Below are 13,880 nucleotides of genomic sequence, written 5' to 3' on the forward strand. Positions count from 1 at the left end.
GCTGTTTCCGTGCTGTATCTCTAAACCTTTTTAATTTCGAAGGGTTCAATAGTTCTTGATTGTCACCTATGCACAACACAGCACAACCACAAACGCACAGTGGCCCCAATCTTGGCGGCGTTTAAAATAAACAAAATTGAACATTTTTAAAAAATGGGGTTGATAACACGAATACAATGACAGTCTTTGATATCACGGCTGTGTTTGTTGGGGTAGGTTTGAAAGTTCACAACAGTAAGGGGAGGAGAACGCTGATGTTATACGTGAAGTATTCAAGTCCTGACTCTGTACACACGTGCTGCAGAGGATGTTTGGAAAACCAAGCATTCAAGGCCAAGAAATAAATCATGATTTTACAGCGGGGCATGAGCTGACTTATTGCTGTTTTGTGCCAATAGGTAAGCGCTATTGCAGTTTAAAGCCATGTCATCGGTTCTCAAGTCAGTCAAGCGTGCAGGCTTGTCATATGCCTGTGTAATTGTTCCACACCACACTTCCTTTAACTAGTCAGCTGGGGCTGTGCATTTTGTCTTGGAGACTTTGGCCGGCCTGCAGCTGACAAAAGGCTTCTCATCATCCTGTCAGATGTATGCTAACCAGGGTATATCATTTGCAACATTCAGTGGCTCACAAGCAGGTTGTTTCTACATGGACCTGCTGTCAGAGTGTGTGTGTGTGTGTGTGTGTGTGTGTGTGTGTGTGTGTGTGTGTGTGTGTGTGTGTGTGTGTGTGTGTGTGTGTGTGTGTGTGTGTGTGTGTGTGTGTGGGTGTGGGTGTGTGTGTGTGTGTGTGGGTGTGTGTGTGTGACTGGGTGTATGACAGTGTGTGTATGTATATGTGTGTGTGCATATATATATATATATAAATATGTGTGTGTGTGTGTTTATATAGATATATAAAGATGTATATTTGGCCCATACCCTCTGTGGCGTGTTTCATACACCCAGCAACCATTCTGTGAAAATATTACCCATCAGGTTCCTATTTAATCTTTCCCCTTTCACCTTAAGCCTAGGTCCTCCGGTTCTTGATTCCCCTACCCCAGGTAGAAGACTTTGTGCGTCTATCCTATCTATTCCCCACATGATCATATGTGTGTATTTTGTTTGCCAGTCAAAAGCCCTGCGCCCACCTCTCTCCGCCACTTTATTTTTTTGCGGTGGATTCTCGAGACTTCCGCCTTGTTTATAAATAAACCATGACCGTTCCCTTGGCCTCTGGGCCTTGCTGAAATAATTGGAGTCAGTTGCCTGAGTTTTCTGAGCCATTACTTCATGGCATTGGCTGTTGAAAGGTTGTTTCCTCAGGGACGATGCAGCAGCTTGTTTGCTGTGTCCATGTGGCCTATGAAAGTGGTCGGTTATGTCGGGGTTCTGCAAAGAGTTTTGCTGGGTCAGGAACGAGCTGCGTGTTCGTGTTCTAATGATTTCTCATTGCAAGTAATAAGGGTGACTAACTCTTGCATGACCAAGCTGAAACTATCTTGTCGCCTACTAAGCTGTTGCTTTCGTTTTAGTGTTTAGTTCAGCCATCCAGGGTGGAGACAGCCCCTCTGCCCGCCGAGTCCACACTGATCACCCATTCACACTAGTTCTATGTTATCCCACTTTCTCATCCACTCCCTCTACACTCTGCATTTTTGTTAAAGACAGTAGGAGTGGAACTGAGCTGCTGCCTCACAGCGTCAGAGACCCGAGTTTGAACCTGACTACCGGTGCTGTCCATGTGGAGTTTGCACGTTCTCTCTGTGACCGCATGGGTTTCATCCTGGTGCTCCAGTACCATCCCACATCCCAAAATCATGCGGATTTTGGCCGATTAGAATTGGCTTCTGTGAATTGCCCCTAGTGTGTGGGGAATGGAGGAGAAAGTGGGATAACATAGAACTAGTGGGAAGGAGTGATTGTTAGTCGGCATGGACATGGTGGGCTGAAGGCCCTGTTTCCACACTAACTTTAAACTAAACTAAACAAAAACACTTTTGCACCTCTTTGTACATACATCAGTTAACAGGAATACTGGTGCATAGCTATAATTCTGCAGAAGTGTTTAAGCTGCAGAACTGATTCAGGCTGGGAAATGCAAAGCAGTTTAGTTTTCACCAGCACTCCAGCTGTTTTCCAGATTTACTCTAAATCTCCTGTCAGAGTCGAGTTTCACTCCACAGCACACCCAGCTAAATCTCTGGACCACTCTGTGTTTTGAAATTGGGTTGGGCTCTGTCTGCACTTAATGCAACGTAATAAAAAGGAACTGCAGATGCTGGTTTATACCAAAGATAGCCATAAAATGCAGGAGCAACTCAGCGAGTCAGGCAGCATCTCTGGAGAACATGGACAGGTGACGCTTTGGGTCAAGACCCTTCTTCAGCGAACTGCATTTAATACATGCAAGCAGTGTGGACCACAAACTTATAAATACAACTTTTGTTGTTTTGAAGGCAAATCATTTACAGTGCCCTCCATAATGTTTGGGACAAAGACCCATCATTTATTTATTTGCCACTGTACTCCACAATTTGAGATTTGTAATAGAAAAAAAAAATCACATGTGGTTAAAGTGCACATTGTCAGATTTTATTAAAGGCCATTTTTACACATTCTGGTTTCACCATGTAGAGATTACAGCTGTGTTTATACATAGTCCCCCATTTCAGTGCACCATAATGTTTGGGACACATGGCTTCACAGGCGTCTATAATTGCTCAGGTGTGTTTAATTGCCTCCTTAATGCAGGTATAAGAGCGCTCTCAGCACATAGTCTTTCCTCCAGTCTTTCCATCACCTTTGGAAACTTTCATTGCTGTTTATCAACATGAGGACCAAAGTTTTGCCAATAAAAGTCAAAGAAGCCATTTTGAGACTGAGAAACAAGAATAAAACTGTAAGAGACATCAGCCAAACCTTAGGCTTACCAAAATCAACTGTTTGGACTTCATTATGAAGAAAGAGAGCACTGGTGAGCTGACTAATCGCTAAGGGACTGGCAGACCAAGGAAGACCTCCACAGCTGATGAGAGGGGATCTTATAGAAACTTACAAAATTCTTAAGGGGTTGGACAGGCTAGATGCAGGAAGATTGTTCCCGATGTTAGGGAAGTTCACAGCTAAGGATAAGGGGGAAATAAACTGAGATGAAAGAACTTTTTTCACACAGAGAGTGGTGAATCTCTGGAACTCTCTGCCACTGTGAGGCCAGTTCATCAGAGGGAGTTACATGTGGCTAAGGGGATCAGGGGGTATGGAGAGAAGGCAGGTACGGGATACTGAGTTGGATGATTGTCCATGATCATATTGAATGGCGGTGCAGGCTCGAAGGGCCGAATGGCCTACTCCTGCACCTAATTTCTATGTTTCTAATTCTTTCTATAATAAAGAAAAATCCACAAACACCTGTCCGACATCAGAAACACTCTTCAGGTGTGGATTTGTCAATGACCACTGTCCGCAGAAGACTTCATGAACAGAAATACAGAGGCTACACTGCAAGCTTGGAACAATGTAAACCACTGATTAGTCGCAAAAATGGATGGCCAGGTTACAGTTTGCCAAGAAGAACTTAAAAGAGCAACCGCAGTTCTGGAAAAATGTCTTTTGGACAGATGAGAAGAAGATTAACATATCAGAGTGATGACAAGAGTAAAGTATGGAGGAGAGAAGGAACTGCCCAAGATCCAAAGCATACCACCTCATCTGTGAAACACAGTGGTGGGGGTGTTATGGCCTGGGCATGTATGGCTGCTGAAGGTACTGACTCACTTATCTTCATTGATGATACAACTGCTGATGATAGTAGCATAATGAATTCTGAAGTGTATAGACACATCCTATCTGCTCAAGTTCCAACAAATGCCTCAAAACTCATTGGCCGGCGGTTCATTCTACAGCAAGACAATGATCCCAAACATACTGCTAAAGCAACAAAGGAGTTTTTCAAAGCTAAAAAATGGTAAATTCTTGAGTGGCCAAGTCAATCACCTGATCTGAACCCAATTGAGCATGCCTTTTATATGCTGAAGAGAAAACTGAAGGTGACTAGCCCCTAAAACGAGCATAAGCTAAAGATGGCTGCAATACAGGTCTGGCAGAGCATCACAAGAGAAGACACCCAGCAAAAGGATATGCAACAAAATACTAAACATGACTACTTTCATTTACATGACATTGTTGTGTCCCAAACATTATGGTGCCCTGAAATGGGGGACTATGTATAGACACTGCTGTAATTTCTACATGGTGAGACCAAAATGTATAAAAATGGCCTTTATTAAAATCTGACAATGAGCACTTAAACCACATGTGATTTTTTTTCTATTACAAATCTCCAATTGTGGAGTACAGAGAGGCAAATAAATAAATGATGGATCCTTGTCCCAAACATTATGGAGGGCACTGCAGATGTTTGTTGCGACTGTACATTCTTTGGTAGGAAGGGAAAGGTTTGATCAGAAGCTGAGGAGCAACTTTTTACTCAGAGGTTGGTGGGTATATGGAACAAGCTGCCAGTTGTGGCTGGTGCAATAACAATATTTAAAAGACTGAAGAAGGGTCCCGACCTGAAACATCGACTATCCATTTCCGACACTGATGCTGACTGACCCACTGAGTTATTCCAGCACTTTGTGTTTTGTTCAAAATGTCAGCATCTGCAACTTCTTGAGTCAATATTGAAATGACATTTGAACAGGTACATGGGTAGGGAAGATTGAGAGAGATATGGGCCAAACATGGGCAGGTGGGACTAGAGTGGATGGGGCATGTTGGTCGGCGTGGATAGGTTGGGCTGAAGGGCCTGTTTCCATGCTGTATGACTCCATGATTGGTGCGAACTATGGTTTTGTGCCTTTCCAATATTTGTGCCAATTCTCCCACGATGGGGCTTGGACAGTTTAGTTGAGTTTAGTTTATTGTCACGTGTACCGAGGTACAGTGAAAAGCTTTTGTTGCGAATCAGCGGAAAGACCATGCATGATTCTCTCGAGCCATCCACAGTGTATGATATACATGGTAAAAGGAACAACATGTAGTGCAAGATATAAAGTCCAGTAAAGTCCGATTAAAGGTAGCTCAAGGGTCGCCAATGAGGTAGATTGTTGGTCAGGTTGGTGATAGGATGGTTTAGTTGCCTGATAACAGCTGGGAAGAAACTGACCCTGAATCTCACCAGGATCTGAAAGAAAATAGTAGTTGTTTTATAAACCAGTCATCATTTCCTTGAGCTTTGGCCATTGTTTTCTTTATTTTGGACTGACGTAACATGAAAGGAAACGTACCACTTTTGGTTACCACCACCATATAGATGTTTTCTCCCAATGATGAACTCGCAGAACACATTTTGTTCACCTCATTTCTGCGGGTACAAGTAGCAAAGAAGCGCGCAGAAGTAGGAATTATCTCATGCCGTTTAAAATGTTCTCACCTTCCTGTGACACGAATAACATTGAAACAATCACGTGAGGAATTTGTGCCCAGAAGAATAATTGGAGCAGTGCATCAAGGAAGTTAAAGAGAAGACACAAGGAGGCTGGAATCTTAGGTACGGCATGGTGGTGCAGCAGTAGAGTCGCTGCCTTACAGGGCTAGAGACTGGGGTTCCATCCTGACTACGGGTGCTGTCTGTGTCAAGTTCATATGTTCTCCCATTGACCGTGTGGGTTTTCTCCGGGTGCTCTGGTTTCCACCCACACTCCAAAGATGTACAGGTTTGTAGGTTAATTTGGCTTTGGTTAAAAAAAATTGTAAATTGACTCTAGTGTGTAGGATAGTGCTGGGACCGCTGGTCAGCACGGGCTCGATGGGTCGAAGGGCCTGTTTCTGCACTGTATTTCTAAACTAAACATAAATAGTGCTGGAGGAACTCAGCAGGTCAGGCAGCATTTGAAGAGGGAATGGACAGGCAACGTTTCAGGTTGTAACTCCCCTGACTCTCCATCAGTCTGAAGAAGGGTCCCAACTTGAAAGGTCGGCTGTCCATTCCCTCCACAGATGCTGCCTGACCTCCAGCACTTTGTGCTTTGCTTTGAGGAAGCTAAAGACCTCAGTAGATGACATGCTTTGACAAAAATGGGAAATCATTGCCATCTGATTCGGTCTCGTGATGAGAAAAACCTTTCCCTTCCTCCGCATGTTTGAGTCAACCAGTGACTGGAACCAAATAGAATATTTAAACACATACTCACTACAGCCCTGTGGAGGCTGGCCCTGAAATGTTGCCTTAAAACAACAGCGGAATAAAGCTCTTGTGTGCTATAAAACATTTAGTTTTCAGCTTCAGGTTATTTATAACACTCAGTACTTCTTCACCCCTGGGATAGTTTCATAGTACCAGAACCAGAAGGTCAGTATTTGCCTTCAGTAATGTTGTGCTAATATATTCAGTTTAGTTTATGAAAGTTCAGCAAGGAGGTATAACTGAAACCGGTATTTTGGTTGGTTTTCCTTGTCAACAGTGTTATTAGCCAGATCCACACCAGATTAACTATGTGCCTCTACCTGCTTGAAAGTCATAGAACGTAGCACAACATAGCACATGGACAGGCAAGGTCTGTGGCAAAACTAATCTCATCTGCATACACATGATCCATATCCCTTCCATATCGACGTGCCTATCCAAAAGCCTCTTAAGCGCCACTGTCATATCCACCTCCACCACCACCCATCACAGCGTGTTCCAGGCACCCACCACACACTGTGCAAAAGCACTCACCCCTCCACCCCCCCCCCCCCCCCCCCGTCTGCATTCCTCCTTTAAACTTTGCCCCTCTCACCCTAAAGCCGTACCCCCTAGTCTTTGGTATTTCCACCCTGGGAGAAAGGTTCTGACTGTCTCCCTTATCTCTGCCTCTCATTCCCAGAGGCGTGGCCACAGCTACTCTTAAATATAGTCACAATGACAGTCAAGGTAGTAGTTTTACTTGTGGAGGTGCTTTGGTGATCATGAAGGTTCTAGAGTGGCGGTGGAGTTGCCAGTGGCAACAGGCAAGTGAATGGGCTCCTTGGCAGATGAGGTTTGTGTACGGAAATGTTATTGAAAGGAGAACCAGACGTCAATGAAAGGTGTAGCAGGCGATATCGGAAGCAGGGACATGAGAGGTAGGTAATGAGGCATCAAAGCTTCATCGTGGCGCAGCTGGTGAGCCGCTACCTCACAGCGCCAGAGACCCGGGTTCCATCCTGACCTCAGGTGCTGTCTGAGTGTGGAGTTTGCACATTCTCCCTGTGACTGTGTGAGTTTCGTCCGGTTTTCTCTCACGTCCCAAAGACGTGCAGGTTTGTAGGTTAATTGGCCCTCTGTAAATTGCCCCTGGTGTGTAGGGAGTGGATGAGAAAGTTGGATAACATAACTAGTGTGAACATGTGATCGATCGATGGTCGCTGTGGGCTCAGTGCACCAAAGGGCCAGTTTCCATGGTGTATCTAAACTCGTGTGAACGGGTAATCGATGGTCGGCATGGATTCGGTGGGCCGAAGGGCCTGTTGGCATGCTGTATCTCAATACTAAACTAGTGTGAACTGGTTATGATTGTCGGCGTGGACTTGGTGGGCCAAAGGGCTTGTTTCCATGTTGTATCTCTGAACTGAACTGGTGTGAACTGGTGTTCGATGGTCGGCGTGGATTCTGTGGGCTGAAGGGCCTGTTGCCGTGCTGTATCTCAGAACTAAATGTCTACGTGGCTTCTGGCTGCCGGGGTGAGTGAACGGAATCATATTCTGTGCCACAGTGACATACACAGGCTGAAGACTGCAGCTGCATTTAAACAGACCTAACACTGCAAGCCCCTCTGCTCTAATTGTGCCTTCATGAAACCACGGTAGGAACTGTGCAGTACCATCACCAGCTACAGACATGGCAGCTCCTGCTGCTAAACATAGTCACATTGTGAATCACTTTTCCTAAGGGACATACGTGTGCATTTGGAGGGGGAAGAATTTATCGTTGCCCACAGACTGATGTTGCTATATTGAACACTTGCAAATCGTATCTGTGTTTCTTAGGAATTATCGTGTTAGTAGATTCTTCCGGTGGTTTGAGAGATAATTTTACGATATATTAATCGGATCGTGTTCCACTTCAATGCAACGGTCAAACTCCCATAGAGTCCTGATTTAAATCTATTTACAATCTCAAACTTCAAGTGCAGAATGCATTTTTATTAGTACTTTGTACAATTTTATGATTGTTTTTCTTGCTGCTGTGGTGAAGGGTACCACTAAAATTGTGGCACAGTTGTACAGCATGGAAACAGGTCATTTGGCCCAACTCGTCCATGCTGGTTTAGGTTGGTTTATTTTATTGTCACGTGTACCAAGGTGCAATGAAAAGCTTTTTTGTTGCGTGCTATCCAGTCAGCGGAAAAACTATACGTGATCACAATCGAGCTGTCCACAGTGTACAGATACAGCATAAAGGGAATAACATTTAGTGCAAGATAAAGTCCAGTAAAGTCTGATTCAAGATAGTTCGAGGGTCTCCAATGAGGTAGATTGTTGGTCAGGACCTCTCTCTAGTTGGTGAGAGGATGGTTCAGTTTGCCTGATGGTAGCTGGGAAGAAGCTGTCCCTGAATCTTGAGGTGTGCATTTTCACACTTCAGTACCTCTTGTTTAACTTAGCGGGTCAGGCAACTTCTGTGGAGGGAATGGACAGATGAGACTATGGGTCGGAACACATCTTCAGAAATGGTGTGCGATTGGATCTCAGTTTGGTCTCTCACAATTTTGCACATTTGGGTAATTCTGACTCTTGTTCCTGATTGAAACATCGGTGTTGTGTAGACATTTCGTGCCATGCTCTTGAAACATTTCTGTAAGGTATATTCTGTGCAGTATCGTAAGGATGTGAGCTGTATTCTCTCCTGGTCAAGAGAAATGTATTTGTACAAATAAACAATTCTGTAGCTACACATAGAACACACAGTAGAACAGTGCAGCGTATAAATTGGTCCTTCTCCTACAATCTCCCTGCCGAACATGATGCCGTTAAACAAATCTCCTCTGCCTCCAGGTGATCCATATCCCTCCATTCTATGCAAATCACTGCTTGTCCAAAAGCCTCTTAAATGCCGCTATTGCATGTGCTCCCAACCCTGGCAATGCATTCCAGGTACCCACTGTGTAAAAAAAAATCATGCCCCGCTCATCTCCTTTAGACTTTTCCCCTCTCACCTTAAAGCTATGCCCTCTAATACTTGGCATTTCCACTCTGGGGAGAAAGGTTCTGACTCTCTACCCTATCTCTGCCTCTCATCATTTCATATGCTTCTAATATTTTGACATATTTGTGATTGATAACAAAAGCTCCAAGCCACGACACAGTATGAATGTCTGAAAATATTATTTTCTTCGGGATCCTTAACCCTATGTTAAACTCTCAAATGTACATTTAATATTTTATCAGTAGAATGGTGAAAATATTCATTCATTGCGGGTTTTTTTTAAAAGATGAGGCAGTCTACATGGACACTAGCTAATCGTTTCAGTGTTTCTAGGGAATTATCGTGTTAGTAGATTCTTCCAGTGGTTTGAGAGATAATTTTAAGATATATTAATCAGATCGGATTCCACTTCAATGCAACGGTCAAACTCTCATAGAGTTCTGATTTAAATCTATTTACAATCTCAAACTTCAAGTGCAGAATGCATATTTATTATTATTTATACCAATTTTATGATTGTTTACGGATATACTTACTTCTGTTGAATACTCAACTCCCCTCTGAACACTAGAAATACTTGCTTAATGTATTTGCAGCTCTAGAACCTTTGAGTAAATCTCAAAGGCGCTTTCAATACAGAGGTAAGTACCGCAGTGTGTTATTGTAAAATTCTATTAAAATCCCCAAGAATAAAAAAAATCTCCATAATGTTTATTTCATGATGAATAATGAATAACTTGTATTTTGGATTTAACGTATTTATCACCAACCAAACCCTATATGGACTTTTTATGGAGTGTGGGGTTATGTTTGTGTAATAGTCCTTTGGAAATGATTTGCATGTCTTTAATTTATTTTCATTGCGAATGCAGCAGAGAAACGACAAGGTTTGCAGGAGTACGGGCGGTATCAGGGACTCAGTGACAATCGCTTCCTTTGTCTTTCTTTAAAAAGAGATCTAGCTCCACACAGTGTCAAGTCTCCTGCCTTGGAATTATTCAAATTATGTTTTATTTATACAAGATTGCATTGCAGATCTGCGGAGATTATGGAAATCACTTTCAGGGCTGCCACCGCAATTTTAAGAAGTTTATCACTGTGTTCAGATAGACAATCAGATTAAGAAATTCTCTAGTCTTGATCTTTGTGTGTGTGTGTGTGTGTGCGTTCTTTGCAAGTACACTGGAACTCAGTCCAACATTGTAATCTAGGTGTGGTGTGTTTGAGGCACACCATCATTTTGGGCACATTAAGTACTTTCAGCAGTCTGTAATTAGATGTTTGAACAGTTGCCAGTCCATTGGAACACTTCACGGCTCAGAAACCCAACACGCAAAGTTGGAGATGTTGCAGGAATGAAGCTCGCCTCGTGGCTTTGAACTTTTGCGATGGGTTTATGATGTGCGTGATGGTGTCAATACAAGCAGTGCGGATCTTAAAGTCTGTGTGGAAGATGCGTTGCTGGAGTGATAGGAACATGATTTTGAATGATATCTACCACACCAGCCAACGACAGCAGAGTGTTGAACAAAGTCTGGACAGTGAAATCTCTGCACCTGGAGCCCCGCGAGATGAATAATTAAACATTTGAAGGGGAAAATAGTGACGGATACAGCACTGAATGGCATCCCTCATTGTGTGCAGCTCCACTTAAGTAAAGAACCTAATTCCTACTGGGATGTTCATGCATATACAAATAAAGCACACAATACACGCCTGCTACTCCGTTGCAGCCCAAGACAGTCTATGCCGAAGGGAATTAGACTGCCTGTAATCCAGTGATTTTAAAATCAAGTGGAGTGGTTTAGCCATTGCTTTGCATAGTGATTTAAGTGAGTATTATTTTCCTACACTGCAATTTAATATTTCTTAAACTTATATTAGACTGATCCCTGGCTGGTATAATAGTTCGGGGATATAAACAACAGCATCGCCATCGCTTTAAATTTTGCTCATTAAAGTGGAACTTAAGGGCGGCACTATGGAGTAGCAGGTAGTGCCGCAACCGCAGAGACCCGGGTTCGATCCTGACCTCGGGTGCTTGTCTGTGTTGAGTTTGTACTTTCCCCCAGCGTTTCCCAATGGGTTTTCGCTGGGTGCTCTGGTTTCATCCCACGTCCCAAAGATGTGGGGGCTTGTAGGTCAATTGTAGGCCTCTGCAAATTGCCCCTCATGTGCAGGGAGTGGATGAGAAAGTGGGATAACATAGAACTAGTGTGAACGGGTGAACGGTGGTCGGTGGACTCGAAGGGCTGAGGGGTTGTACTATTCCAAGCTCTATATATGGAAGGTCGATAAATCATAGCTTCATGAGCGACACACAGCTCCCAAAAAATAGGCAATTAAAAAAAACAATTACAGATAAACGTATCAATGAAATAAGGTGGGATGTGGTTCCAGCTTAAAAAGATAGCAATGTTTAAATGATGTAGGCTGAAATGGAAGTTTAACATATGCAACAATAGTTGTTTGTGAGATGATGGCCATTTCTACTAATTGTTGTAGTCCCTTTCTGTGGCCTGTCTCAGGAACCAGGAAGGCAGTCACATTAAGATGCAGTTTTATCGCAAAGCCTCCCTGTTTTTGTGCGTGGTTCCCTTTGCAACACGAAAGCAAATAAGTCAGTCCCCGAGCATTGGCTGAAGATGAAAAGCTATAATATATTTATGCTTTCAACTGTACAGCTGTTTATCTCGGGCTGTTGCTGGTCAATGCTGGTATTCCATGTGTCAGTGAACAAATTCTCTTGATAACTCAAGCTGTGGTTCACACATCACTGTAGCTTCAACTGTCGAACAATGCAATCCCTCAGCGTTTCGCAGCCCCCGAGACTCTCCTGGCTGGCTCTCGTTTCACTCTTGGCAGTGTGCCCTAATGATATCCCTCAGGACCCTTCAGACCCTGTTCTTTTCCATATTTAATCATGTTATTTTAATCCTGGAGATGAGCAAATTATTGGTGCCGACGTGACCTTTTCACTGTTTTTTTTTTGTATATGTTTCATTAAACAATTGTAGCACGTGGTCCCACGGTTGACTCTTTAGTTTTGTGCTTTGCTGTAGATTTCTGGTCAATTTTGTTTGTTAAAGGTATTGTTCTTTTTCACTTACAGTTAACGGCATGTGTTCATGCATCAGCTGCAATGATCTATCCCATGTACTGGCAGCATATTTACATCCCAGTGCTTCCATCCCACCTGCTGGACTATTGCTGGTAAGGATTCTAATCGACCGTGGAGAGACCCCTGCTCTACTTACCATTGTAGACTTTACCATTGTAACTCTGGCTGACAGCAGGGAGTCTGTGTATTAATGCAACAACGTCAGGAGGTGTACAAAATCACCAATGATGCACCGACCACAGGCTAATCATTGCAGATGGGTGTTGCATAGGCTGTTTGGATATGATCTTCCCTTTAACAAGAGGAGAGAATTGCACAAGTGCATCTCATAGCCTTTAAAAGCTGTGGCAGAACTTAGTTTATTTATTTCATTGTCGTGACATTTGCGCAGTTAAAAAAAAGATGAAAGGTATTTTCAGCAGATTGATATGGGCTCATTTGTTAGCTCTCAGCAATATGTTTGAAGCTGATGCCAGTTAATTTTTTAACAGTGGATTGTCGAGTATATAGGGCGGCACAGTGGCGCAGCGGTAGAGTTGCTGCCTCACCACGCCAGAGACTCATGTTCGACCCTAACTATGGGTGCTGTCTGTACGGAGTTTGTACATTCTCCCTGTGACCACGTGGGTTTTCTCCAGGTGCTCCGGTTTCCTCCCACGCTATAAAAATGTGCAGGTTTGCAGATGAATTGGCTTTTGTAAATTGGCACTGGTGTGCAAGATAGAGCTAGTGTACAGGTTAATCGCTGGTCAGCGTGGACTCGGTGGGCCGAAGGGCCTGTTTCCACACTGTATCTCTTAAAAATAACTTTTTTAAAACAAAGTCTATCGAGTTATGAGAGGCATAGATAGAGAGTCAGAACCATTTCTGCATGGTGGGAATGTCAAAGACTCGAGGGCAGAGCTTTAAGGTGAAAGGGGCAAAGTTTAAAGGGCATGTGAGGGGCAAGCTTTTTCTTACACAGAGTGATGCGTGCCTGGAATCCACTGCTAGAGGCGGTGGTTGAGGCAGATGCGACAGTGATGTTTAAGAGGCTTTCAGGTAGGCACATGAATGGTGGTCAATTCTCAATCCACGTCAACAATGGTGTTGTGGATCAAACTTGTCTCCGTCAATAAATGAGTTGATAATTAAGGCAAGGGATATTCCTTCTTATCTTGCTGCTGTCAAGTTTAGAAAGTGTTGAGAAAGCTCTGGTGGTACCCGCTGTAGGCAGACAAGTTATCCAGTTCAATCCCACCCATTCTTCACTACGCAGCAAAAGTATAAGATTAAAAGTAGCCCCTTGACTTGAATATTGTTTAATAAAGTGACTGGGGCCTTGGATGTAGGTAAGGATATGGAATCTTGGCAATTCAGGTTGCAGTCTCGTCCTTGATACTGATGCAGCCGGTAAAGCATCTGCCTCACAGCGCCAGAGAAGCGGGTTCGACCCTGACCTCAGGTGTGTGGAGGTTGTACATTCTCCCTGTGACCATGTGGGTTTTCTCCAGGTGCTCCGGTTTCCTCCCACAAAGACTTGCAGGTTTGTAGGTTAATTGGCCATCTATAAGTTGCCCCCAAGTGTGTAGGGAGTGAATGAGAAATTGGAATAACATAGAACTAG

The 13,880-nt window shown here is 43.6% G+C and overlaps 1 protein-coding gene across 1 annotated transcript in view; it reads left to right on the forward strand.

Annotated features, from left to right (window-relative positions):
- dennd1b (DENN/MADD domain containing 1B) overlaps window positions 1-13,880 on the forward strand; it is a 289,189-nt gene that overhangs the window by 183,607 nt on the left and 91,702 nt on the right. The window contains 1 exon segment of the mRNA XM_055642397.1: window positions 12,266-12,366. Coding sequence (XP_055498372.1) covers window positions 12,266-12,366 — 101 coding nt within the window.

This window comes from Leucoraja erinacea, chromosome 10, assembly GCF_028641065.1.
Source record: "Leucoraja erinacea ecotype New England chromosome 10, Leri_hhj_1, whole genome shotgun sequence".
Taxonomy (NCBI): domain Eukaryota; kingdom Metazoa; phylum Chordata; class Chondrichthyes; order Rajiformes; family Rajidae; genus Leucoraja; species Leucoraja erinaceus.